General features: G+C 35.7%; 2 protein-coding genes across 3 annotated transcripts; one reads left to right on the top strand and one right to left on the bottom strand.

Moving 5' to 3' along the window:
• The first annotated feature begins 7,310 nt into the window (after nt 1-7,310).
• Nucleotides 7,311-10,135, top strand: LOC113314263 (cell number regulator 5). Of its 2 annotated transcripts, none has more exons than XM_026563045.1 (4): nt 7,311-7,482; nt 7,668-7,832; nt 9,184-9,410; nt 9,654-10,135. In XM_026563045.1, exons 2-4 carry the CDS (start codon nt 7,673-7,675, stop codon nt 9,828-9,830), a joined length of 564 nt encoding a protein of 187 aa, XP_026418830.1. In that variant the 5' UTR covers nt 7,311-7,482; nt 7,668-7,672; the 3' UTR covers nt 9,831-10,135. The 2 variants fall into 2 exon arrangements, with proteins under 2 accessions (XP_026418830.1, XP_026418829.1); XM_026563044.1 differs by having other exon boundaries at nt 7,312-7,491.
• Nucleotides 10,136-10,200: 65 nt separating this feature from the next.
• LOC113314262 lies at nt 10,201-16,961 on the bottom strand. Its single transcript, XM_026563043.1, has 14 exons — nt 16,804-16,961; nt 16,259-16,510; nt 15,295-15,337; nt 14,808-14,834; nt 14,590-14,688; nt 13,797-13,960; nt 12,724-12,910; nt 12,503-12,625; nt 12,003-12,122; nt 11,862-11,882; nt 11,360-11,418; nt 11,142-11,232; nt 10,798-10,901; nt 10,201-10,671 (listed from the first exon to the last, which is right to left on the bottom strand). The coding sequence occupies exons 2-13, from the start codon at nt 16,492-16,494 to the stop codon at nt 10,821-10,823; spliced, it is 1,251 nt and encodes a 416-aa protein (XP_026418828.1). The 5' UTR covers nt 16,495-16,510; nt 16,804-16,961; the 3' UTR covers nt 10,201-10,671; nt 10,798-10,820.
• Nucleotides 16,962-25,350: the final 8,389 nt, after the last annotated feature.

Raw genomic sequence — 25,350 nt, 5'->3', positions numbered from 1 at the left:
CAATATTCGCTCGAACCGACAATATTTACTCAATTAGAAATATTCGCTCAGACTAGCAATATTTGCTCAAATCAAAGAATATTGGTTCAACTATCAATATTCAACAATTTAGCAACACAGTTTTGCTCGTCTTAGGTTATAATGATACCTCGTCTCAGCAGACACATTAAAATTCATGAGTTTTTAAACATTTGCTAATCATGTTCAACTCAGCGCTACATGGACTCATCGTCCCATAAAGTTAGCAAATGACTCCACAATCACGAGATTTCAATCTTGTCACATGGGGGATATTAACTAGGGTTTTGGTCTGGTGGTCTAAGGCACATGTGTTCACCCACGATGAGAATGTGAGCAAGTCGTGCAATCAGTTGGAAGAGTCGGAAAAGTAGTGGGTGGAAAGTTAACCAAGTCTCCGCACGATGAGTAATTGGTTTTAACATGATTTCCCCATTTCCCATTCTCTGATTCCATCAACTGTCACACTTCATGGGATCATGGTGTTTTCAACTACGGCATTATAAAATGTCTCTGAATCCTGATTGAAAAGACAGAGAAGTTTTTGAACATTCGAATAACATTCGCCAAGACGAGCAATTTCTCATCAAAGTTCATACAAACAATCTTTCGTCTACACGAACTCACAGAAATTACTCTCAATTGAGCAAAATTCAATCATTCAGAGCATTTTCACGCTGAATCCACAACACACCTACAATCTCAGATCACCATTGATCTCACGCATTTCTCAGCTTCCCTCCTACAGATCAACCCACCCTCTCTTGTGACCGAATTGACTCTGGAACGACCATTGTTCTTGGTTTAGGCCGGGGTCTTACAGATTGATCTCTCCAACTTAAAGCACTCCCTTCTGGCAGTGCATCTGTGTGAGGTTCAACATTTCGCTTGGTTCAAGGAGTCTCCACACGGTCGACTCTTCAATTCCGTAAAAACCAGCAAATCGTTTTTTCCCACTCACAAGTTTCAACCTCTTAATTCTCTAGTTAGGAAACCTAAACTAAGAAAGTATGTTCCTGAAAAGCCACCTGATCCTCCAAAGTGTGAAAGAAATTATACCAAGCAATATATTTCAGTTGGTTCTCGTCTCTCCCTTGGATAAATGTCAACTCAAAAAGGGAATTAATGGTGTCATATATGGGCATAGTAATAAGGTTGAGCTCTTCTCCCTGAAACAATCCTTGACATAACAATTATGTTACTTCTTGTGCTCTAAATTTATTTATTGAGCTAAGTAAAGGGCAATTCCCGACAAATACTTATACATACCACATGATCATGTATTTATGACAAAACATGTGTAAATCACATCAAGTCTATGGTTAAGGCTATAACAAGAATTATAGGTTTCTCTAAATTATATTTATTCTGTCAAGGTTTCATAACCGATTTCACAAAAGTATTCCTCCTTCAGTCAAATTAGGGTACGATAACCATGTCCTCTTAAAGATTTTCAAGCAAGGAAGATAAAGTCTGCACTGTGCAATTTCCCACGAGGAAATTTGGTTTAAATCATCAGAGAGTGATTCTTGTCAGGACAAGGGTGAAACTACACCTTGTGACAATCTTTCAGGTTCTCAATTTGATAAATTATCTCTCAAGTTAAACCTTGTGTTAGAACAAGTTCGAGCACTCACCTGTGAACTTCAATCCTCTACAAAGAAACTTGAGGACAAGATAGAACTTGTTAATCAAGATTGGACCTTATTGAAGAGGAACTTGATAAATACATAACCTATGAGGACAATCTGGAAATCTCAGAGTAAATTCTTTTTGACCATTCTACTAGGAAACTTCTTGTGAGGATTTATCCTTGTGTTCGAGAAGGATAACTAGGGTTTGGTATAGCAAATATTGTGATTACACAAGTTATTTCCAACGATTTTCATCTTGCATGTTTTTAGATTTATTTATTTAAATTTTAGAAATTTTGGAAGATGAACTTGCAGTATGTATCACTATAGGTTTAATATATTGCAAAGTCTTATGAGATATATGTGTCATTTACTTTATGTGAATTGAACTGATATCTCATATATGCTCAAAAGTTAAATCTATTATGTTTTCTGAATTAAAAATAGAACAAACTTTCTAAAAAAAAATCGCAGTATCGATCTTCTCGTGATCACACTTTTGTGTTATTACTGCATTACACACTCCATAAGATTTTCTTATGTTGAATCATACCGATTAAAATTATCTCTTTGTACGTAACTGGCATTGAGATTAATTTATATCGATGCTCATGATACAAATCCATGTGATTTTTTAATGTCCGACAAAATCCTTCTTTTTCATTAAAGTAAGGCCACTCATGTTGTTCTCTTGAGAATAACATCAAATGGGGGAGAGTTCTTAAATGAAATTGTGCTTAATCGTTATATCTTTTTGGGGAGAGTGGATGTGGAATTTACAGGGGATGCTTGTATCTTTAATTTCCTAGATGAGCGCTAAGTATTTTTTACTATGTGATATCATCTAAGCAAAAGTTGATATGTAATCTCTTTCAGTCTTGAAGTATCTTTTGGTTGAATTCATTACGATCCCATGATTTTCATACCTTTGCCAATTTTTATTGACAAAAAGGGGGAGAATTAATCAGTATTTTCGGACTACCTACATATGGTTTACGGATCATTATGTAAGGGGCAGTGAATCAATATCTATAGGTTTCACCTATTATGCAAAAGATGTAAGTATTGATCAGGAGGGGGGGATATCACTATAGTGTTACTTCAAAGTTGTGATACAATTGAACTTTGGAGAAGATAATAATACTATGTTTCTGTATAATGACAATTGAGGATATTTGTTTTCAAATTTGTTATTGCTACGAATCTTCAACAACAACGATGTTGAGTTCAACACGTTCAAAATCATTGCAACTTGAAGTAACGAAGAATTCAAGGAGTTGAAGAAACCAAGGAAATCAAGACATGATGGATTTAAGGAGTTTTTGAAGCTTTATTTTTTATCTGTATGTATTGGTAGTTTTGTCACTAAAATTAGCAAAGGAAAATATTGTTAGAGCATTGCTCGGACGAACTCACAAGTGTTGCTATATCAAGCTGGTTGTCAAATTTAGTTGATAAAAACTATATCTTAAATTCTAGTCTACAATTAGTCAAGTCTCAGATTAGGATAAAAGTGTGTAGTTGAGAATCGGACATCACTGCGTTCTACCATTTGAAGGAGAAGATCAACCGAATCTTTTGGAGAACTTCTTCAACAAAAGGTAAGTGAAGAATGAACCACTTATTCCTCAAGTTATAATTCATCATTCAAATCTATGAGACGTTGTCGCATGACTAATTAAACTATTGCAAGCATATCAAGAATTTCGAGTCAAGTTTATCTTGGTAATTAATTCTCGATATATATGACTAAGCTTAATGAACATTTGTTAATACTTGATGAATTTCGGTTAACAACGATTTATTGCTCATAATCCAAATCGTGATTCAATATCATCATTCAAAAATAGTCTGGAACAGTATCATTGGTGTTATTTGGGAATGTTTCGAATTGATTTAGAGAGAAATATAGTTTTACTGTAAATCTGGATAAAAGATAGTATGCATACTAGTTCACATACTGGGAGAACTGTTATAGGCTCGGAGCGGCAGTATATGTACCCAGTACACGTACCGGCGTAGATATATGTTTACAACAACTTTTTGGTATGCATACCCGGTATCCTTACCATATGAACCAGAACATACCAAGTATGCATACCGTAGATGAATTGTTGTTTTTGAAACTGGTGTGATATCCATACCCGCTACACAAACATGAAAAGTTCTTTGAGTTTCTGAACTCGTTTTTTTCTTAAGGGTGTACATACCCGGTACATGTACAATGACAAAAATATTCACGAACAAGGTTGAGTACACGTACCCGGTACACGTATTTGCCTTGTCGAGTATTTTAGATGCACAAAATTTATTTCTGTGAGATAATTGGCATTTTAATAAATCTCTAAAAAAACTATATAGACATGATTGATCACATTATAACCTATGGTTGTGACTAAAGGTAAAGTCTTAAGTGTTATATGAAACTGATTAAGCTTATGGTTCAATTGGCTAGTTTCGGCTAACTATCCATGAACAATGTCTTTATACACGGTTCGGTTATGGTTCATCCTAACCAGAGTGTATATCTTGTTATGTTAATCTCATTTCAAAGATTCATCTAGCGGTGGATATTGTTCACTTGGTTCAAAAGCTATCTTAGCTTAAACCTAAAACAACTTATACTTTGAAAGTTTATATAAGGGAGAACCTCAAGAAACTGGTATTTTTGAATCCCTGACACTATGTGTCCTAGTTGTAAACTAGAATAATCCTCTCCCTCAAACCCTTATAGGGTTTAGCGACTAAAAATACTTCACTTAGGGATTCGTGAAACCAGGTCCAACTATCTTTTATCTTGATAGTTCGAGTATCCTGATCTTGTTTGATTGTTGAGCTACTCACTCAAACAAGATAGATAGGAATCGCAAAGTTGTCTTCGTTTCAGACTTTGTGACTCCACAGGTTTAATACTTGAGAGGTGAATAATAATCTAGGATACTCTTCGGGAAGCATAAGTTAGGATTTTGAGATTATCTAGACTTTGTCTATTGCTATCGATTTCCAGTCTCACCTTGATCTATCGATCAGAAAGGAAATCACATATATGCTTATATATGGGAGGCAGATTGGTTTAAAGTCTTCAATTGAGTTGAAGCAACTCTTAGGGTGTAAAGGACGTCAGAAAAGCGAATCATTTGTGCAGAGTCCTGCTGGGATTCAAGAGGCATAAGGAGCGACTGTAACTGAATTTTCGTGAGGGTTTAATTCGGTCTCAACTACATTCCAGTCCGAAGTTAATTGGTAGTAGGCCAGTGTCTGTAGCGGTTTAATATAATTTGGTGTTCCAGTCTGGACTAGGTCCCATGGTTTTTCTGCGTCTGCGGTTTCCTCGTTAACAAAATTTTTGGTGTCTATGTTATTTATTTTCCGCATTATATTGTTTATCTTTATAATTGAAATATCATAGGTTGTACGTAAATCAATCAAAGTAGATACACACATCATTGTTTGTTGGATACGACTTGATTAATTCTTGGATATTGATTTTTGAGATCGTCTAAGTACTCTGACACATAATCAGGTTCACGGATATGGTTATGTAAACCCTTGTCTATCTTGTTTGACTGAGTAGCTCTCAGAATTGTATTCGAGTTTAGTCCATACATGTTGCCTAAGAAAAAGTTTGTGATGTATTTTGGTACCCCCACGTTTTCACGAACGGCATCTTAGGCTCGACCCTAAAGCAAGAATAGGTGTACACGTGGGCTCGGAATCACTACCCCCAATTCTAGCAGGCGACTTACCAGCGCACACACTATCAAGTGGAAACAACTCAACAACGACAAATATCAGTAGGATGGTCTTGCCCTAACTGAGACTGGATAAAGATCAGTACAGATAGAGATGTGAAAGGACACCTAGGAATCACATGTGTAGGTCTCATTTGCAGAGACTTACAAGCAAGAGTCGTCATGGACATGACGCAATTATTAGGAATTATATTGCCATAATAGCGAAAACCTGGACGTTACTGCTGGCTACAAGAACCGCGACACAGAGATAATGGACAAAAGAACTCTTCGAGACGGATTCAGAAAATCTTATGTGATTTGTTAATGGACAAGACAGTAAATACAATAAAACACCAAATGAATCAAGTTCCCCACAACGTCATTCAACATAATTACGGGAAAAGAAACCAGGCGACAGACATACTAGCTAATCACGCGGCGAACGGAAATCAATCACATAATCTTGCAAAAAGGAAAGTATGGGACCATACACTCTCAGTCTTTATTATTAGTCAGATTGTTCTAAAGGTGATCCTATGTGGGGGGTCTAAATATCACATTTTCTATGAAGGTCATTCACATATGGACAAAGCAAATAAAGTTAACACCTTTCAACCCAAAAAATCATCTCCAATCCTCAAGGTTTTATCTAACAATTTTCAAATTAACATAGAGACAAATTGATGACCATGTGGAATTTGACCCAAGGTCATGGAGAAGGTCTTATTTAGACTTTCTCTTCCACCCCCACGTAATTATGTCACAATTCCCAAGGACCTTAACCCTTGCATTGGAGATGGAATTTTGATAGAAAAAAGTCTTAAATCTTAGGTGACATGGTTTTTTATGGAAGACTATTATTGGGGCGTCACCATCCAATAGAGGGGCTTCACTTGGATACTTAGTGACCAAAAATCTGGTTATGGGGTACTTTTGATTCAATAGCAACTATCCAAACTACCCATCAATTAAAATTAAAACTTAAAAATAGAAACAAAACCTAATTTCTATTCTTCATTCTTCACATTTCAATTGCTCTTCTTCTTCCTCTCCTCTTTTTCTTCATCCTTTTCGTCGTAAATCCATTTGAATTCATTTCATCGAACAAACCCATGGTGTATGTAAGGTAATAATCGAACATACTCATCTTTGTTTACTTGTTTTTGTGCTTAAAATAGGTTAGATTGAATGAAATCGAAGTAAAATTAGGGTTTAGTTACTTTTTGCTAGTGTTACATCTGGGTACGATACTAGATTTTTCAACCGTAATTTAGTTTTTGAAGAACTTACGTCTAGGTTTAGTTCAATTCAACCGTAAACTTTGATTTGCTTGTTGTATTACGTCTAGGTTTAGTTGAATTCCAACCGTAATTTTCAATTTTACGTGTAGATTTAGTTGAATTCCAACCGTAATTTTCAATTTTACGTCTAGGTTTAGTTTACTAAATTTTCCTTTCGTCAACCTAGCCGTAAATTTCAATTTTACGTCCAGGTTCCTTTTAATTCCAACCGTAGAAATTGATTTTACGTCCAGGTTTGGGTTGATTCCAACCGTAGAAATTGGTTTTACGTCCAGGTTTGGATTGATTCCAACCGTAGAAATTAATTATTATCTAATAAAATTGAATTAAATTAAAATTAACTAAAGGACTGTTCGGTTATTACAAAATTATTTGAAATAAAGGGTTTTTAATATTATTTCTGGATGATCCGTTTTTGTCCTATTAAGTGACGCCCCTCTAATGAAATGTGACGCCCTAATAATAGCCTTCTTTTTATGACCTCCACCATTTACATTGGAGATGCTCTTAGATACCGTAATCTGTAACTAGTTTCTTTAATAAATACGTGCTTAAAAAAAAAAAACAGGCCCCCACTAGCAGCTGGCTTGTGTTTGATGTCTTCATTACAGGTCGTTTACACGATGCCAAAATCAATGCTCTGTCGTTTACTAGGGCTCGTTGCTCTGTTGCCTAGGTTGACGATATCTCTTTCGTTTGTTTTCGGTTTCGAATATCAATTCTGTCGATTAAATCCGTTTATTAGGGTTTTCACTTTCAGTTTCGTTCAACATACATATCTGGATTAAGGAAAACGTAAGTTCGGTAAGTTTTCATATCTGGATTTCAGGAGATTAAACTTTATTAACATGAAAAATTCAAATGATCTTATCTTGAATTGTTGAATTCTATATCAGATTCATAATTTTGAAAAAAAATTCTGTAAATTCTTTAAATGTTCAATGCCAATTTGTGTGCTGAACATTTTCTTCTTCTTTCAGAGTAAATGAAAGGACAAAGCAATTATGTGCCTCCCCGGTACATTCCTCTAAGTCACTCAGACCCAGAGGCGGCTATTGTTCCATCAGTCGTTGACCTAGTTCCTGCTCCGGGCCCTGCGCAATGGACTTCTGGAATATGTGCTTGTTGTGATGACATGCAGAGCTGTATGCTACTTTATGCCTTGTGAACCCCTCTTGATTAATCAGAAGGAATAATATTTTTATTCAAGGTGCAATTTGATATTTTAGAGAGATTCTAACAATTGTGATAAAATCTTTGTTGTGATGATTTTACTGAATAATCAATTCCAGTAACGACTAAACCCTTGTCTTGTGCTGCTAAGATATGGAAATGACTTGCAACTTTGGCATAGAATAGGTTAGTGTAATTGGTATTTTGTGTTTCTGTCGAACCACCTCTTGGTGAAAGACCTATCACACACCCATATAACATACTGACAATGCGTTTACTCTGGTAAGATGTAGTTTTTCTTAAACTCAAGTATTGCTTAAGCTAGCTGACTGCTCAGTATTTGTTAAAGTAACCAATTGGCAATGAGTGGAGCAGCCCTTCCATATTATATTTTAAGTTCATGATGTGGGACTATTGTCCTTTCACAGTATTCGAAATATGGTAACTATGCAGCACTAGGTATCCAGATGCACAATTAGACTACGCTTAGCTTTTATGCCCCTTTGTTTGATCAATGAATTTCCTTTAGTGATCGAAAAACAAATAAATTATACTGCACTTAGAGGGTCTTTGTCATTCATTAGGAGAGATCAAAGTATATTGATGGTGAATGCCAAAATGTCTATCTTCATAGTTGCAAACTACAGTTGAAAATGAAAATGGATAGCCAATTGTCTTTCTTCATAGTTACAATCTGCAGTTGAATATGAAAGTGGAAAGACAATTGTCTTTTTTCATAGATAAAAGGTTTAAACTGCCGTAAAACTGTATCTTTTCTGGTACATACAACTCGACAGAAAAATAAAGTAATGTCTCCAGTGGAAGAGAAGTAGACCAGATGCTTATGATTATTGTTAATACTTTCAGTCCGTATATGAGATGTTGAGGTCATTAGTTTCTGCTAACAACAGGCAGAACACTTATATTTTTATTCTTTTTGCGTATTCTATCTTTTGTTTGATCAGTAGTTATCTACTCATCTCATGTTCTTGCATTCTCGTTTTCTTTAAAAAGGTAGACTAGCATTATCGTCCTAAGCCCGCATTAGGAAATCCATGTCCAGCATGCTGTTCACTTAGTTGATGTCCCTTTTCTTTCTGATCTTGTTTATCCATTCATTATGATTTACCTTTTTCCTTATCCAGTTAGTACATATGGGTATCCTGGCCTATCTGGTGTTTTGAAATTCATGGTTTAGCTGAAAGCCTGAAACTAGACTCATCTTATTGTATATGAAATAGTGAAATCTAAACCATGTCATTGGTCATGGTTGCACTCCTTTTTATCTGATTAGCAAATTCTTATTGTTTTATCAATTTACAGGTTGTATAGGTCTTCTATGCCCTTGCTATTTGTTTGGCAAGAATGCTGACTTTCTGGGTTCTGGAACTTTGATTGGGTCCTGCATGACCCATTTTCTTCTGTGCGGTCTTGTTAACTCTCTCTGCTGTCTAATCAGTGAAGGCCTTCTATTGGGCTTTCCAGGATGCTGTGTTGCCTGTTACTCATGTGGGTACCGCAGAGCACTACGGTTGAAGTACAATTTGCCGGTAAGCCAACCTTTTCCCTGGGTTTCCTTGAAACAATTAGCTCTGTGATTCGCAGTAGTTCATAAAGCTAGCATGCATGAAATTCACTCTGGAATCTTAGGTCTAGCTCCAGAGGGGGTTTTACTTTTAGCTATGGCAAATTTGTATTTAGCTCTTCATTACCGAGTTTCCTTTCTGCATACAAAAGCATCATCTGGTGTACCTTTTTTTTTTTTAATGGATCTATTTTGGTCTTGATATTAGGAAGCGCCCTGTGGAGACTTTGTAACTCATTTATGCTGCCATCTGTGTGCCATATGTCAAGAGTACAGGGAAATCCGTGAACGCTCAGGGAACAATAGCTCAACAGACCTTACACTTGCAGAAATTACAGCCCCACCCGTCCAAAAGATGGAATCAGCTCCAACCCAAGAAAAATGATCACTTTTCGACTCACCAGTTCATATGTGGCACTATGATTTCTCACTATATCACTTCAGTTAACTGTTGAAATCCATGTTGATCCCTGAAGATAACCCTAAGAAAAGTCTACTAACTTTAACAAGTACAAGATAGCGGAGCAGTAAATAAACTTAGGATTGTATTAGTAGTCATATAACCGTATAAACTTCATTCCAGAGTATAAGTTTTGCACATTTAAAGAATGATTCGACTGTCGCATGTAAATGGATAATATTCTATGCAGAGTTTTATTTCCTTGATTAATTAGAGTTTTATTTCCTTAATTAATTTGTATTGTTTGGGAGCATATTAATGATGAATGTTGTTTAATCGAAACTAGTTACCAGGAAGCATTAATGATAAATCCTTTTAGTGGGGTTTTATGATACACAGTTTGAGTTCTCAAAATTTTGTTTCCAGGCAAGTCGGCCCGGTTAAAATCAGCCACGGATTTCACCTCTGACACCAAAATCTTAATGACGCTCAGCCATTGACAACATCCAACTTTCAGAGAAGCCTTAACCAACCTCTAACACGAAGACCCTTGAGCCATGGATGAATATGGCCAGAATTGTAAAGGGATCACTGTTAGAAGAAAAAAAGAAGCAAGTTTTAAGGTGAAAAATGCTATACATGACTCATGAGACCATCAACCGTAGGCTGCTGCCTCAATACCAACACCCCTCAAAAAAACACATGCAGGGTATTGACAGATTTTCATCAGCTTCCAACATAGATTCTTTTGGGGTATTGACAGATTTTCATCAGCTTCCTTCGTGAAACTTAGATGCTCTTAGCTTGAAATGCGAAAAAGGAAGTTCTGCAACATATAACAATGCTCATAAATCACGGAAGCAATATATGTATTATTAAGTTAATCGGAAAAACAGACGTGATTCAAGATTATTAGTAGGATTAGAGGGGGACATGGGGGGAGGAAAATCACCTGAAAATTTTACTGCAACAGAGCTACGCTGTACCTAGATCACCATGATTGTTCTGTTGATTCCTAGGTTTCCTCAAGTGGAAATAGGTGAACTGAATGAGTATCTGGAGTAGCTGTTAAGGTTATCACCACGAAAGTTCGAAGTATGATCCCCTCAATAGTCTCACTCATGACAATTCAAGTATGTCTTTTCTTAATAATTGGATTTAATAGACGCCTGAAGAACCAACAACAGATTCAAGCATAAACTTGAATTTCAAGTCACTAGATTCTGAGCAATCAAATAGTAATTTAAGAGGATGGCCAACAATGAAATTTTCATGAAGTATATGGAAAAAGGATACAAAAGTATCTAAAAGAACACATCCTCCTGCATCCACTAGCCACGGCAGATTAGGCCTTATTTTTGACCACTCCAAGCTGCTAACAAGTATGCTGAAGCAGTAGACATAACATAAAACAAATAAATCTGGATAAGTTAACAACATGATTCATCAATAAAACTCAAAGAGGAAGAGAAAGATCACAATTACCAAAGTCAAAGAAATATCAAAACAATCACCTTCCAACATAGGTAATGTTTCCAACCAATGCAAAGATAAACATCAACGGATTGAGCCCCTGCAAGTTTGCATAACAGTAAAAGAGTATTAAGTAATACAAGATAAAGCTACCTAGGTTTCAAAAAGAATTTTGCCTTGCGAATCGGCATTTTTGGACGTGCCTCAAGGCGTCTGTCTCGAATGCTTTGAGGAATGTTTTTCATAATATTCAGCAGCTTTTTCTCCTCCTCATCCTTTGTCTACTTATTTTAGATCAGCGAGTAAGGAATGATGATCAACCTCTACCAACCCTAGACGCTAAGTAACCTATTTTTTAGGCCTCAAAAAGGCTACGTATGTCTAATCTTTTTTGATTACATGTTTTTTGACTTTTAAAAAAGGTTGCCTAGAAGTGCGCCTCAAATGATTCACATATTAGTTGTTCGTACAAGCAAATTGACATAACAGAAACACAAAAGAAATAGAGCAACAAATCAGATATAGCAGTAAGCAGGGGCTTACCTCGACATTTCCCCTTCTCATCTGCAATTGTAAGGCAAACGGGTAAGCTAAATTTTGTTGAAGCAGACAAAAAAAAAAGAGAAAGTAATGTGTATAACCAAAGCATCAACAAGGAATGGTTGGCGAGGTAGAGAATCTCACATTTAAGCATATCTGTGGAAGTCTTCCACCCATGTAAATAGCAGCCATTGCCCAGCCAAGAATGGTTCCCATTTCACTGTTAATATCACTCCCATGTACCGATGACACTTGGTCATTGCTCTGAAAAACTCAAGCCAATGGAGACACGGTATTAGTGGTCTCACTTGCATTTCCGCTAATAAAAAGACTCACCAACTCTCGAAAAAGAGGAAACCACAGAGACAACTCGATGCCCACAGCTTACTACTAAATTGGTGATCATCATGGATAGGTTCTGGACAAGAATGTGATCATTGGAACACTTCGTGGATATAGCAAATATAAATAGTGGACCATCATCCTGGAAGAATACCTTAGGAGTTGCATCAAGCGTGAATTATATGGGTTGTTCACTAACATAGTTCAGTATGTTCTCCTTACCCTAACCATCTAGAATTGGCCTCATTTGTTCAAATAACTAATAGAAGAATCTACATACTAAGATAGGTGAGGGACCTTACATGTAAAATCTTTCTTCCTATTCTGAATACAACTCCTCTTCCTGGTTTATCAAGAATCTGGTTTAAACTGTTATCAGAATACTGGAAACTGAAGCTACTAAAGAAGAATGTCAATGCGAAGACCTGCAACCGGGGAACAAAGAAACTTAGTATCACAAAAAAGATGCACGGAAATACTAATCAAACAAACCCTTATTAGTCAATGACAATGTGAGGCTTACTGCACACAGCATATTTTTTGTGTTAGAGTGTGGTGCGGATTGTGCAGAAATAGGATCACCAAGCAGAGGCTCTTCAATAGCATTTTGGCCAGCGGTGTGAATTATGGTTGTTTGTTCAGAACCACGGGTTTGTGCTAGATAAGATCCAGCTGTAGGTGTACGACTTTTTGTCAGAGATCTAGCCGACCTGAACATTTAACCAGATTCAATAGACAATAAATTAGCATGCACGATGAACAAAATCACAGAACAGACAACGAGTCACCCTACAGGAATGTTGAGCCGAACACTTCTACTACAATTACAATGTGAAGAAATATTAAGACTAGCAGATAAAATGTGAAGAAACATTAGCAGATAAATTCAAATGGCCATAAGACTGAAGTACCACAACAAGAGCTTTTTGTGAAAAAATAAAACAAAATCACATAGCTTCGTAGATTAGAACAACCTCGCAACTATGACAAATTCGTGATATTTTTTCATGGTGTTACGAGGCATGCGCTCCATTCCACTATGCAGTATGGGGAACGATACATAGTACATAATGCGTGTGTATGCAAGTATCGGGTGTGTTGTGGTATACATATTTCTTATGCTATTTGATACATTTTTCGCTTTGGAACCTTATTCTGGGGCCATTTAGGTATAACATCAGTCATACATACTTAGATAATTATATAAATACAATGAACTAATTAACTACAGGGCTACAACCGGACATTTCAGTTTGAAAAAAGCACTTAGAACCTAGAATTTTAAGCTAATGATTATAAGATAAACAAAGTAGTTAACTTTCAAATCATTAAGGGTGCTAGTAGTATAGTTCTTATATTAGATATATAAGCTAAGGATCTGGAAGCGCTAATTTGGAGTATCGGCTTGCTGAATACCCAAACCGGTTTGAGAAAACCGAAATACGGTACCAATGAGGTGGGTCAATTTTCTGGTAACCTGTTTAAGCAAACTAGTCACATGATTAAAATGACCAGATGACCAACGAGTAACTATCTCAAACTTACCGCATCCTACTATCAAGAATGAAGTTTTGAAAGAAGAGAAACGATGCTTATGTGTAGTACATGTCTCTCCCAAGAGAACCATAACGAGACAGAATAGGAGCAGTGACGGGGATGGGTGAGCTTGGCACATGTCCCCCCGCCAAAACGTTCAGACCATTTTTGCAGGTAATCTTCTTATTATTTATTTTATCCACCGTCTCTGACTGGTTCGGGCCCTGGTTTATGAAATCAAGTAAAGCATGTCTACAGATCAGCAATTTCTGAGTAAAAAACGTGAGTAATACAAAAATGCAGAACACATAACATGATATGATCACAAAAAGGCACTATGTAGGATTATATGTCTAGGGAGGACTACATTGCACATCAGTATCCACTTTCGGAGGCATAAGATTATTATGACATTCCCCGTCTTTATAAAAGGAGTAAATTTTTTATCTACAATTCTGAGATTATGTCCTATTAAAGCTACAGAATTTATTATTTTCTTTGATTTTCTAGTTTGAGTTGGTGGCATAAGATTTCTAGTCTGAGTTGAATATTTCGAGGAAATGATTATTATTCTTATTCATGGCAACACAAAGAATTAGATGACCAGAGAAGACTACCAAACTTGTGAATACGATATACAGATTCCTTACCCTTAGCCATGAAACTAACTTCTTTCATTTCACTATCAAATATCAATAGAGGTACAGACAGGAAAAAGAAATAGAGAATAAACTATAAAGGCTTCTTCTAGATGTCAAACTACTCATTACTGAAACATCATACGATCACAAACTAGAGACTCAACAATGTAGTATGATCCATAATAAGAAGTCTCTGTCTATTATATCCTCACCTTGTTTGGAATGACTCGTCGCTTTGCTTTAAGACGGTGGTAGATATGACTATAGTATATCGTTTGCGAAGCAAGAATACTGGTTGTTATTGTATATAACTGCAGAGATCCATGTTAGAAGACATACAGTTACATAGCCTGCTTCCTATAGCATAATATGGTTTAAATCAAGTAGCAAAATAGACCAGATAACCTGTGGACGTGGGTAGAGTTCTTACTATTGCCATGTAGTATTGTGTTGGAAGCTGCAAAACAATTTATAACCATAGTAAGTGAATATAATTTACTAAATGAACCCATTGATCAAGGTCGCCTATCAGTTTTTTAGTGGATAGACAAGCTACATTAATTTCATATGCTAGACCAGAGATCTAATGATAACTAAGCACAAGTTTTATTTTCTTTATTGCTCTATGCATGAACATATCATCAGAGACAAGCCTATACAACTCATGTCCAAAAATAATGACAACATGCGACATGAGAAGTTATGATTTTTTACTCATATGATATGCCTCCACAAAACCCAGATAGGAAACTCATCCGAGATGTGGTCACAATGTTTGACTCTCGCTGCCTAATAAATCATATTCTACTCATTTTATTAGCCAAATGATTTTAATACATCATCTTTGAAGTTAAACAATAGGGAAAACATTTGAATTTCACGAGTATTTGCAGAACTGGAGGAAGCAGATTACTTACAGTAGCAGGTTCCAGCTTACAGCCAACAAGGTTGAAAAGATCTCTACATTTGAGCACAACGGGGATATTAGAAACAACAACCACAAGAAAAAAAGAAGAAAAGTATGTTTGATATCATATCATATCACACAACGTGCATCAAGCAAGACTTCTTTTAAACTCTTGTTTATCTATTTAATTATTCAACACATGAGAAATAAAATAATTTCCCAGAGACAGTACAAACTTTTAAGACAAAAAAAAGATTAAATTGTTGTATTTGTGGGAAATCACAACAGTCAAAAGGTAGATAGCCCACAAGTTTCATCTTTAGGTTAGCATTTTCCAAAGGATGTAAAAGGCGACGACTGTATCAAAACCATGGGAACTAGAGATATATATATATATGAAAAAAACGAGTTGGGAAAATAATATAACTTAGTAATAATCAACTATTACTCTTCATCCTTCCTATGTACCTACAAGAACCTATTTCCTACCGTAATACTCAGATGAGTTATGGTCTTCAGGGGATTGCATTCTCCTTCTCAATATCCCAGAAATGCAATATGCAAGCACATTCCAAGGTAAAACTCCAAACCAAGTATGCTGAACAAGATAACACCAGCCATGACCATCGAAGTAAGGCACCATCGAACTAATTTAAAATAGCTAAAGCTCAACTTGCATCCTGGCTAAATAACCCAGGTGAAATTGAGCCTTTTTGTTAGACCATGATAGAGAGAATTCTAAGAAAAGGTAAAACAATTTCTACGAATGACTTAATCCAAGAGTAAAGAGAAGTTTTTGCGTCCAGGATCAACAGTTTCAACTTATGAATATATAGACGTATAGGCCAAATACAAATTTTAGCTATGATCAAACAACACAAACTCCTATTTCCTTCTAGAAAGTACATTATTAAAATCCAAACTGACATATAAATGAAGAAACAGTAAATAGGAAGTAAGTAAGTAAGTATTACCCAACAATCCATGTCATCAAGAAGGCAAGTGATAGTCCCTCGGTGGATTTCTCCCTGTAGTTTGTAATGATTTGAGGTATCTCAGCAACACCCCAACTGATAACACTCAACATACCCAGCGACAATGAAACAGTATCCTTAGTAATACACAGACAATACTTCATTTTCTCCCTCTCCCATTTTGAGCAATGCAGGTTACTAGAACAATCTGGTAAAGATCCTTCGAGAAACCCCATGACACCCAAATAAACCCTGATTTCAATAAACCAATCAAAAACATAACAGGCATGATCAGGATTCACTTATTACTAATAAGGTAGGATTCAAGTTAAAGATAAAGATTAAAATGAAAAACCTAGAAAAAATTAGAAACTCAAATCATTTGGCAATTGCGAAAGGGTTTATCAAATTAAAGAAAACACCATTTTAGATTTCAAGAAACGGAATCTCGATCGATTTTGACGTTAGTAAGGTAATAAGAAAACAAAAACTATACATATAATCTCAAGAAACTACAAAGACAAGAGTCGTGATCGAGTTCTTACTGTTACGATAGTACGAGCAGAACAAGAAGAAGAAGACGAAGAATCATGAACTTTGTCTAAAATCTTTCAATTTTTAACTCTGAAACTAGTTCAGAGATAGGATTTGAGGATTGAAAATGATATAATCTTTCTTTTTAGTATAACTTCTGAGTGGAGATAAGATTGCCGTGAGTGATTAAGGGGGCTCGGATTTTTAGAAGGGTTTAACTTCTGGAGTATATAATAAAGGAATGTTTTGTTATTTTGATTTTTTATAATATGGAAATTATTTTCTGTTTTTGGTATTTGGTAGAGTTCAAAAACAGAACGGAGGGCCCATAAGGAACTGTTCATGTTCTGTTTATCAGAACCGAAAATGATGGGAGGAGGACAAGCGTTTTGACACGTGGGGATCTTTTTGCTTACTCGGCACTCTTGTTGCCTTACTTTCATCAGCTTTGCTAGACACACCCAAAGAAAGCACCGAGATGGACAACGAGAGGGATCGCGCAGACACAGTGGAGGGTTTTGCGGATTGGGATAGGGATGGGAGGCAGTGACGGATGTGGGAGTGGCTTAGGCCCCAAAATGTGGAAAAGTCCATTAGGCTAGGCTAAATGTCAAAGAAAAATTAAGATTAGCCAAGGTAAGAATACAATTAGCCCGTTAGTTAAGGCATTCACGCTGACACTCATCGACTGCAATCTTAACCCCACCCTATCTCAACCTTGTAAAAATCTGTTTTCCCATGTTGGTTTGCAAATATATACTAAAATTCAACTCATGTGGAAGCTAAAATTATCCCAAATATCAAAAATTGTCAACATGATCTTTTTTATTCTTTTTGCAAATAATACAGACATATAATGTTGAAATAATTCCTATCAGAAAAAGAAATAATGTAGAAAAGTTCTGATATATATGTTCATAATTTCTTGATTTTATGCGACAGCCATGCAAAACGAAAGTAACACTTAAAAAATTATGGAGATGCGTCTATTTTTGTGCATGTTATAAGAATTTTAAACCTTAATTTATTAATTATTTGCATCAAGTCTATTAATAGATAAAATAAAATAAAATCAAAAACCTCTCTCTTCTCTGCATAACCACATTTTTCGAATAATTATCTAAAACTTCTTCTCATCCTTTTTTTCTCATCTCCAAACATAGATTTGCTCGGATTTATCAGATATATCAGATTTTCTGATTAGATTCGGATTTGTGTAATTAGTCTTTAATACTTTCAATAAAAAAAATCACATTATTTGTGAGTTTAGGTTTTAGGGTTTGTTTTATTCTTTAGTTTTACAGTTGATATCTCATGGTTGTTCTATGTCATGTAGTATTCGCTATTGGTGCGATTTCCTATAGCCTTAGGGCGTTTAAATTGTAATCTGATCATATATTCAAGTATATCTTCGAAGACAATCAATTCGGTGTGACGATGATCAAGATTCAATCAAACAAGATCAATGGCTACTGGAATTGATTATGATAATGATGTTTAATACAAATTATCGTCTTTTACAAAGAATTTTCTTTTGATGAAGAAAAAGAATTTTCCAAATGGTGGATGCAGAATCAAAACATCATCCTTCTGATTACATCGATTGCTTCTATGGTCAACGATTGTGTACTTTCGTTATACTACAATTCATATGTTGTTATAATATTTTGTTTTTGAACTTTTTTGTTGTATATATTTGATGTACTTGAATTAGCCTGTTCATGGCTTCAATTAATATAATTTAAAGAGGATCTTCCTCTTTTTTCCTTAAGAAAAAAAAGATAAAAAAAAATAATCTCTCTCTCCCTCGGTGAACCACACTACAGAATAAGATGTGAAGACGAAATCAAATATCCGAATCAACCTTATTTACATTATCGTCATCTCAGTATGGATGAGCATTAAAAATATTTGATTTGTTGATGAGCATCAATAAACTAGAACGAATATGATTCAAAAAAACAAAAAAGCAAAACCTATAATGAATATGATTCATTTGAACCAAGAACTGTAATCATAATGTTTAATTTCAAGATTTCTCTTATCTTATCAGTGATGTTTCCTTAAACCAATTCAATAAAACCACCTATTAAGCCATGAATCCATATGAGCGTGTGTTGATGGTGGTTTTTAGTTTAGGGTCAATGTAGGATCAGAATCTCGCAGCAATAATATTTCAGCGAAATTATCAACAACACAACACAACATCGTCGCAGAACAATTTCAGAAATGATATTATAAACAACGTCAGCTAAAATCATGAGAAAAATGTGATGATCCTGCGAAAATTAGAGAGTTTGCGAGATTAACATTTGTAAGATTGCGAGAATGTCGCAAGCTATATCCGAAAATAAAGGACAGATTAGCTGTCATCCACTATGTATTTCTCTATAAATAGTCGTTCAACTGGGAAGAAAGGGGAGAGATCTTTTTTGAGAAAGAAACAAGTAAATAGGAGAGAGAAAGTCTAGAGCAGAAGTCATTCTTGATTCCTTTATCTTTTCTTGTAAGAATATTCAAAGATTCGTTAATAAAATTAAGATTGTAAATCTAAAAATGAGTTGAATATTAATGAAATCGTATGAGGGGTGTAGTGTAGAATTTCCTGCAACTACATAATGGCGCTAGAAACAGGGACGTATTGAAGATTAATATTGAGATTTGTGAAGATTTGGAGCGATTGGTTAAGAATTTTACATAATTTCTTGCAATTTGTTAACATTGAAGAAATGGCTAGAAGAAGAAATACATCCGAACAACCGACTACTGTTAGAAGAAGCAAGAGAATTGTTGTGAGAGAAAGAAGTGAAATGGGAGAATCTATTAGAATGAGAAGTAATAGAGAAAATCAAATTCAATCACCAATTCAACAAACACTAGTACAAGGGAGGAATACATATTATGATAGGGTGAGTATACACACTTGGCAATCAAATTCGGCAGAAGAAGTAGACGAAGAGCAACAAACCAGAAACCATAGACAGGTAGAGAGAAATCAAGAAGCAGATGAAGGAATAATTCATGGAGATGAGGAAATTGGAGCATTAGAAACGTTGAGACGAAGAATACATGAAGAAAGAAGAGCTGAGGCAGAAGAACGTGCAAATCTAACAAGGCAAAATCACGAATTGAGGATGGAAAATATGAGACTACAAAGTAGAAGATCGAGAAGTATTACAAAATCATATTCAAGATCGACTAGAAGAGAAATGAGGCGAAACTCACCCACAATTAATGCTGGAAACAATATTCAAGAAGAAATATCAAATCCTAATGAAGAATATCGCGAAAATAGAGAAAGAGCTGATGATCGTTATGTTCCACAAAATGAAACTTTTGATAATGGGAAAAATGGTGGAAATCAAGAGAACGGACAACGTCAGGGACGAAATGACCAAAATGGCGAAGGAAATCGAGAGGAAAGAAGAAGAATTTTACATGAAAGAGAAACTCAAAGAAATCAACAGACGATTGAAGAAGAAATTGAAAGACATTATGCTGAACAATCACGTTTAATTTGCGAACGTGAACGATTGAGAGCGGAAATGGAAGAACAAGAGCTTCAGGAGACAATTCGCCAGAACAATCACGACAATCGAGAAAGAAGGCGTACGCAAAATCGGAATAACGATAATATCAATGAAGAGTACGATAGAATAAATAGGATGGTTGAAAGATAACGAATGGAATTAATAATAAATGAACAAAATCATGAAGGGGAAAATGAAAGACATAATCATTTGCGAATTCAAGATAGAGATGAAGAAGAAACTCGCAGAAGAAGACGAGACGAGGATAATGCAGAAGAAATGCAAAATTTCGCGAGAGAAGAAAGACATGAACGCAGAAGAAAAGAGGCGAAATTAAAAAGATCAATGGATCGAAATTCAGGTGTAAATAAACAAATCTTGAAAGAGTTATAAGAAATGAGAGGAATGCTAAATAATAGAGGAGAAGTAGGCAGAAGAGAATTGGATGAAGCTATAGAAGAAGCTGCGAAAACTCCATTTACAAGGGAAGTACAATTAGGAGGAATACCACCGAAATGCAATTTACCCGCATTAACCAGCATTTTTGATGGAACAACTTGTGCAATTCAACACATTAAAGCCTACGTGAGGTGCATGTTGCAATGGTAAAATCATGATGTTGTATTATGCAAGTATTTCGCATCCAGCTTAACAGGGGAGGCGTTAAAATGGTTCGAAGGTCTACCAAAGAATACAATAATATCCTTCAATCATTTGCAGACTACATTCCTAGGAGCATATATAAGTAATAATTCTTCGCGACCTGGTATAGAAGACGTGTTTAGATTAAAACAGAGGATTGGAGAAAGTTTGAAACACCTGACTAAAAGATGGAGAACTATGTGTAGCGAAATGGTTGTCCGTGTAGATGAGAGATATCTTATATTATCATTTATCAATGCTATGTTTGCAACAAACCTATTGCATGTCCAAATTTTCAGAGTCAAGAATACGATCACAATGACTGAATTGCGAGAACTTCAAGAAGAATACATTGCTCTAGAGGAAAGGCAAAATGAAATGGAATCATATCCAATTGCGAACACCAGCTCACAAACAGCGAATGCAAGCTTATTACCCAATCTAATAAACACAGTAGCGAATACTTCGCAAGTACAACAAGAGAAGGTGACGGGTAACAATCAACAGAAACTGGTGGCTATGGGAAGCCGAGATCAAGAGGAGTATGAAAGAGAAAGAAATTTCTACAATCGTGGTGGAAATAACAAGATTCAAAGACTCGATCAACCACAAGAAACTTATGGAAGTCAAAGACAAAAATATAATAGAGGACAAGGAGGTCACAAGGTAGTATGGGAAGAAATCAAGATGCCACCTCTAAATGCAAGTGTGGAGAAAATATGGGAAGCTATAATTTTGATGGAGAATATACCAACACCATGGAACATGGGAACGGAACCACCTCTAAACCACAGAAGCCATGAGTTTTGTTCTTATCATCATTTTCATGGACACACAACAAATGATTGCAGAAATGTAAAAAGAATTATTCTGAGAATGATAGATCAAGGAAAACTAAACCAATTTTTGGTAGGGCACCCACAATCTCAACCATTGCCACCACCACCAGAGCATCACAAAGTAAACACGATGAAAAATAAGGAAACATTCTTCATAGAAGTTGGTGCAAAAGCAAAAAATCTATTCTGTCACTCTATCGTACATTCATATAAGACAATCGAAGATTTTCATGACAATGTTTTGAGTAGAGTGTTCGCAAGAGATAACGATGGAGAGAAATTATGAATATTGCGAAAATCTCGCCACTAGAGGAATGACAGAAACAAATCATTTCTTTTACCGCAGAAGAAATTCCCGAAGGTGAAGAAGTGCATGATAATCCATTGGTAGTAAAATTAGAAATTAATCCAAAATCGAAAGAAGATGAGGATGATGAAGCTGAATCATGGGAAATTAACAAAATTCTAGTCGATATTGGAAGCTCTGTGAATATCTTATTTTATCATACTTATAAAACTATGGAAGGAAGAGATGATGATATTATACCATCAACATATAAGATATATGGTTTTAATGGTACTGCTAACAAGCCTAAAGGGGAGGTTACTATGAGAATTCCATTGAAGGGAATATCTTCTGAAATCTTATTCTGTGTCGTTGATGTAGAATCACCCTACAATGCATTAATTGGTCGACCTTGGCTACATGGGATTCTAGGTGTAGCTTCAACTTTCCACCAGTGCATCAAATTCCCTCACCCTAGCGGTGTAGGAATCATAAAGGGAGATTGGGTTGAAGGAAAGAGGTGTTACGAAACTGAGATAGAATCTTGCGAAGGAAGAGCAAACAAGAAGGAAAATTGGTGACACAAAATCAAAGAGACACAAAAAAGTGAGAGGTTGATGGTGGATGCAATCGAAAGAAAAGAAGAAGAGATGTTGCGAAATTAACGCTAGCTCAGAATAAAAATGATGAACATACCACTACCAAGGAAGCAGTAATAGAAAATAATAAAGAAGCAGAGGATGGCAAAGGTAATAAAAACAAGAAATGTATGAATGATTAAGTTGTTGCGACACTCTCGCAATAAGTAAAATTCTCAAAAATATATTTTATTGAATGACAAAACTGAGATTGCGAAATGCAAATACAATATGATGATGTACGAGACTCTCGCAGAGGTAATGAATTTTACAGAAGACAATCAGAGAAAAATGACAAAAGAGAAAGGGGCGAACCTTTATGGCGTACACCCTAGTTCGCGAATACAATTTCGCAAGAGGCAAATGTAAGACCTAAAGTACGTCATATAAGGGGGTACCTTTTTCATGGCTCAGGGAAAGGCTACACCGCCTCCGGAACCTGAGTCATGGAGATTTGGGGTCAATAAAAGCCCATTCGGGAGAGGCACCTTGGATTCTCATCTTAAGCATATGACATAGGTTGGGCGACTAAGGTAATAAGGACTCTCCCAAGGAGTGCAGATCTGATCAAGGCGCCGAGGTACACGGTTGAGTCAAGAGTGCCAGGGACGTTTGAAGCGTACTTTTCCATTCTTGACAAGTCTTGGCTTATACAGCACTTGGACGGAAGAAAACCCCACTTAGGGTGCAGTCTCGTAACCATAAGCCCTATAGGTAAAAGGGATAAGAGGCTGCGAAAACAACTGGTTGTTGTTAAGACTGGATGGGAGGATCTAACCTTGTATGGTATAAGTACGCCTACTTGAAGGGGAAACCAGGGGGAAGATAAGGGCGGCACCCTCCATTAGGGAGCTGATAAGTGTATTAAGACGCAAATGTCATGAGGCTTTCTATTCGCAAGAGTATTAAGGCTTGTCATATTTGTGCAACAATCCTGAAGAGGCAATAATACAAAAGAAAAAGATAACACGAGATCAATGGGTTTTCGCATGAAAGTGCGAAGACGTCCTGCGATTTCGTCGCAAGACGACAATGTCATGGGGCTTTATTTTCGCAAGAATATTTAGGCCTGTCATATTGTCGCAACATTCATGAAGAGGCCACAATACAAAAGAAAAAGTTAAGGAAAGATCAATGGGTTTTTGCATGAAAGTGCAAGGACGTCCTGCGATTTTGTCGCAATGACAAGAGGTGGCATAATAAGACTTTTAATTAGGAAGGCAAAATAAGACCACATAGGAACGAGATTTTGAAAAGAATCAAAATTCACTTCGCATAAGATTGCGAAATTATATATAATTAACTGCGAAATTGAGGCATAAAGTAAGAAAAATTTATAAAATCTCTCATTTGGATACAAATAACAGAGGCAAGTATGGGAATGAATGAAGTTAGAAAATGTTATTTGTCTCCATATGATAGATTTGCAAAAAAAATCAAAAATTTATGATTATATTGATTAACTGTATTGTAAGGAAGAATTGTTTTAATGAATGCAGTTCAAAATGAAAGAAAACACAAATATACATAAAGAAGGAATAAATGTACAAGTATTACAGAGAATCAAAGAAAGAAACAAAGACTACTTCTTAGGTGATTGTAGTTGCAGGAAATCCTACACTACACCCCTCATATGATTTCATTATTAATCAATTCATTTTTAGATTTACACTCTTAATTTTATTGATCAATCTTTGAATGTTCTTATAAGAAAAGATAAAGAAATCAAGAATGACCTCTGTTCTAGACTTTCTCTCTCCTATTTACTTGTTTCTTACTCAAAAAAGATCTCTCATTTTCCTTTACAACTGAACGACTATTTATAGGGAAATACATAGTGGATGACAGCTAATCTATCCTTTATTTTCGGATAAGACTTGCGACATTCTCGCAATCTTACAAATCTTAATTTCGCAAACTCTCTAATTTTCGCAAGACCCTCATATCTTTCTCATGATTTTAGCTGACGTCGTTTATTATATCATTTCTGAAACTGTTCTGCGATGCTGTTGTGTTGTGTTGTTGATAATTTCGCTAAGATATTATTGTTGCGAGATTATGATCCTACATCTTGCCTCTTCTCATATCTTTTCTGCGAAGTAGAGAATGATGTGAGAAATACCGCAGTTGTTCCTCTCTTCATATTCTGCATTTATCACACGTATTCTTTCTTCCATCTATTTCTTGACACGTCTTTTGTAACCGTTGCTTTTTAACCGCTTATATCCTTCCGTATTAATCGTGTTTATTTTCTCGAGGAAAAATTCCCTCTATATATATTCTTTCTCACTCTCTTTTTCTTTCTTTTTATTTTCTCTGCAACTTCATCGTTCTTCTGTAAATTTCGTTATTGCAACTTTTCTTCTTCAATCTTTTTAAGTTCTTCTTCAACTTCATACTATTTCTTTTGCAGATCTTCATCATTCATAATTTTCTTCGAAATAATCTTCCTGCTAATCTTTTCCATGGATTCATCAAGGTTAGTTTTCTTTTTTCTTCTTTATGGGTTTTGCTGAAATTGATCTTGTTTATTGCCTTATTTGATGTTGTTTATGTGATTTCCATACTCTTGTTATTTCAGCAAAAGCGCCTCCAACACTAGATTTACAGTTCAGAACCCTAA

The sequence above is a fragment of the Papaver somniferum genome, chromosome 9, assembly GCF_003573695.1.
Source record: "Papaver somniferum cultivar HN1 chromosome 9, ASM357369v1, whole genome shotgun sequence".
Classification (NCBI taxonomy): domain Eukaryota; kingdom Viridiplantae; phylum Streptophyta; class Magnoliopsida; order Ranunculales; family Papaveraceae; genus Papaver; species Papaver somniferum.
Note: the sequence above shows the minus strand (reverse complement) of the source record. Positions and strands in the feature narration are given on the sequence as shown.

Coding starts and splice junctions, on each gene's coding strand:
- LOC113314263 (XM_026563045.1), top strand. CDS start 7,673: ATGAAAGGACAAAGCAATTATGTGCCTCCCCGGTACATTCCTCTAAGT. Junction 7,833..9,183: donor TTGTGATGACATGCAGAGCT/GTATGCTACTTT, acceptor ATCAATTTACAG/GTTGTATAGGTCTTCTATGC. Junction 9,411..9,653: donor GGTTGAAGTACAATTTGCCG/GTAAGCCAACCT, acceptor TCTTGATATTAG/GAAGCGCCCTGTGGAGACTT.
- LOC113314262 (XM_026563043.1), bottom strand. CDS start 16,494: ATGGGGTTTCTCGAAGGATCTTTACCAGATTGTTCTAGTAACCTGCAT. Junction 11,883..12,002: donor TTCCACAGATATGCTTAAAT/GTGAGATTCTCT, acceptor TTACAATTGCAG/ATGAGAAGGGGAAATGTCGA. Junction 10,902..11,141: donor GTGTTCTTTTAGATACTTTT/GTATCCTTTTTC, acceptor CAGCTACTCCAG/ATACTCATTCAGTTCACCTA.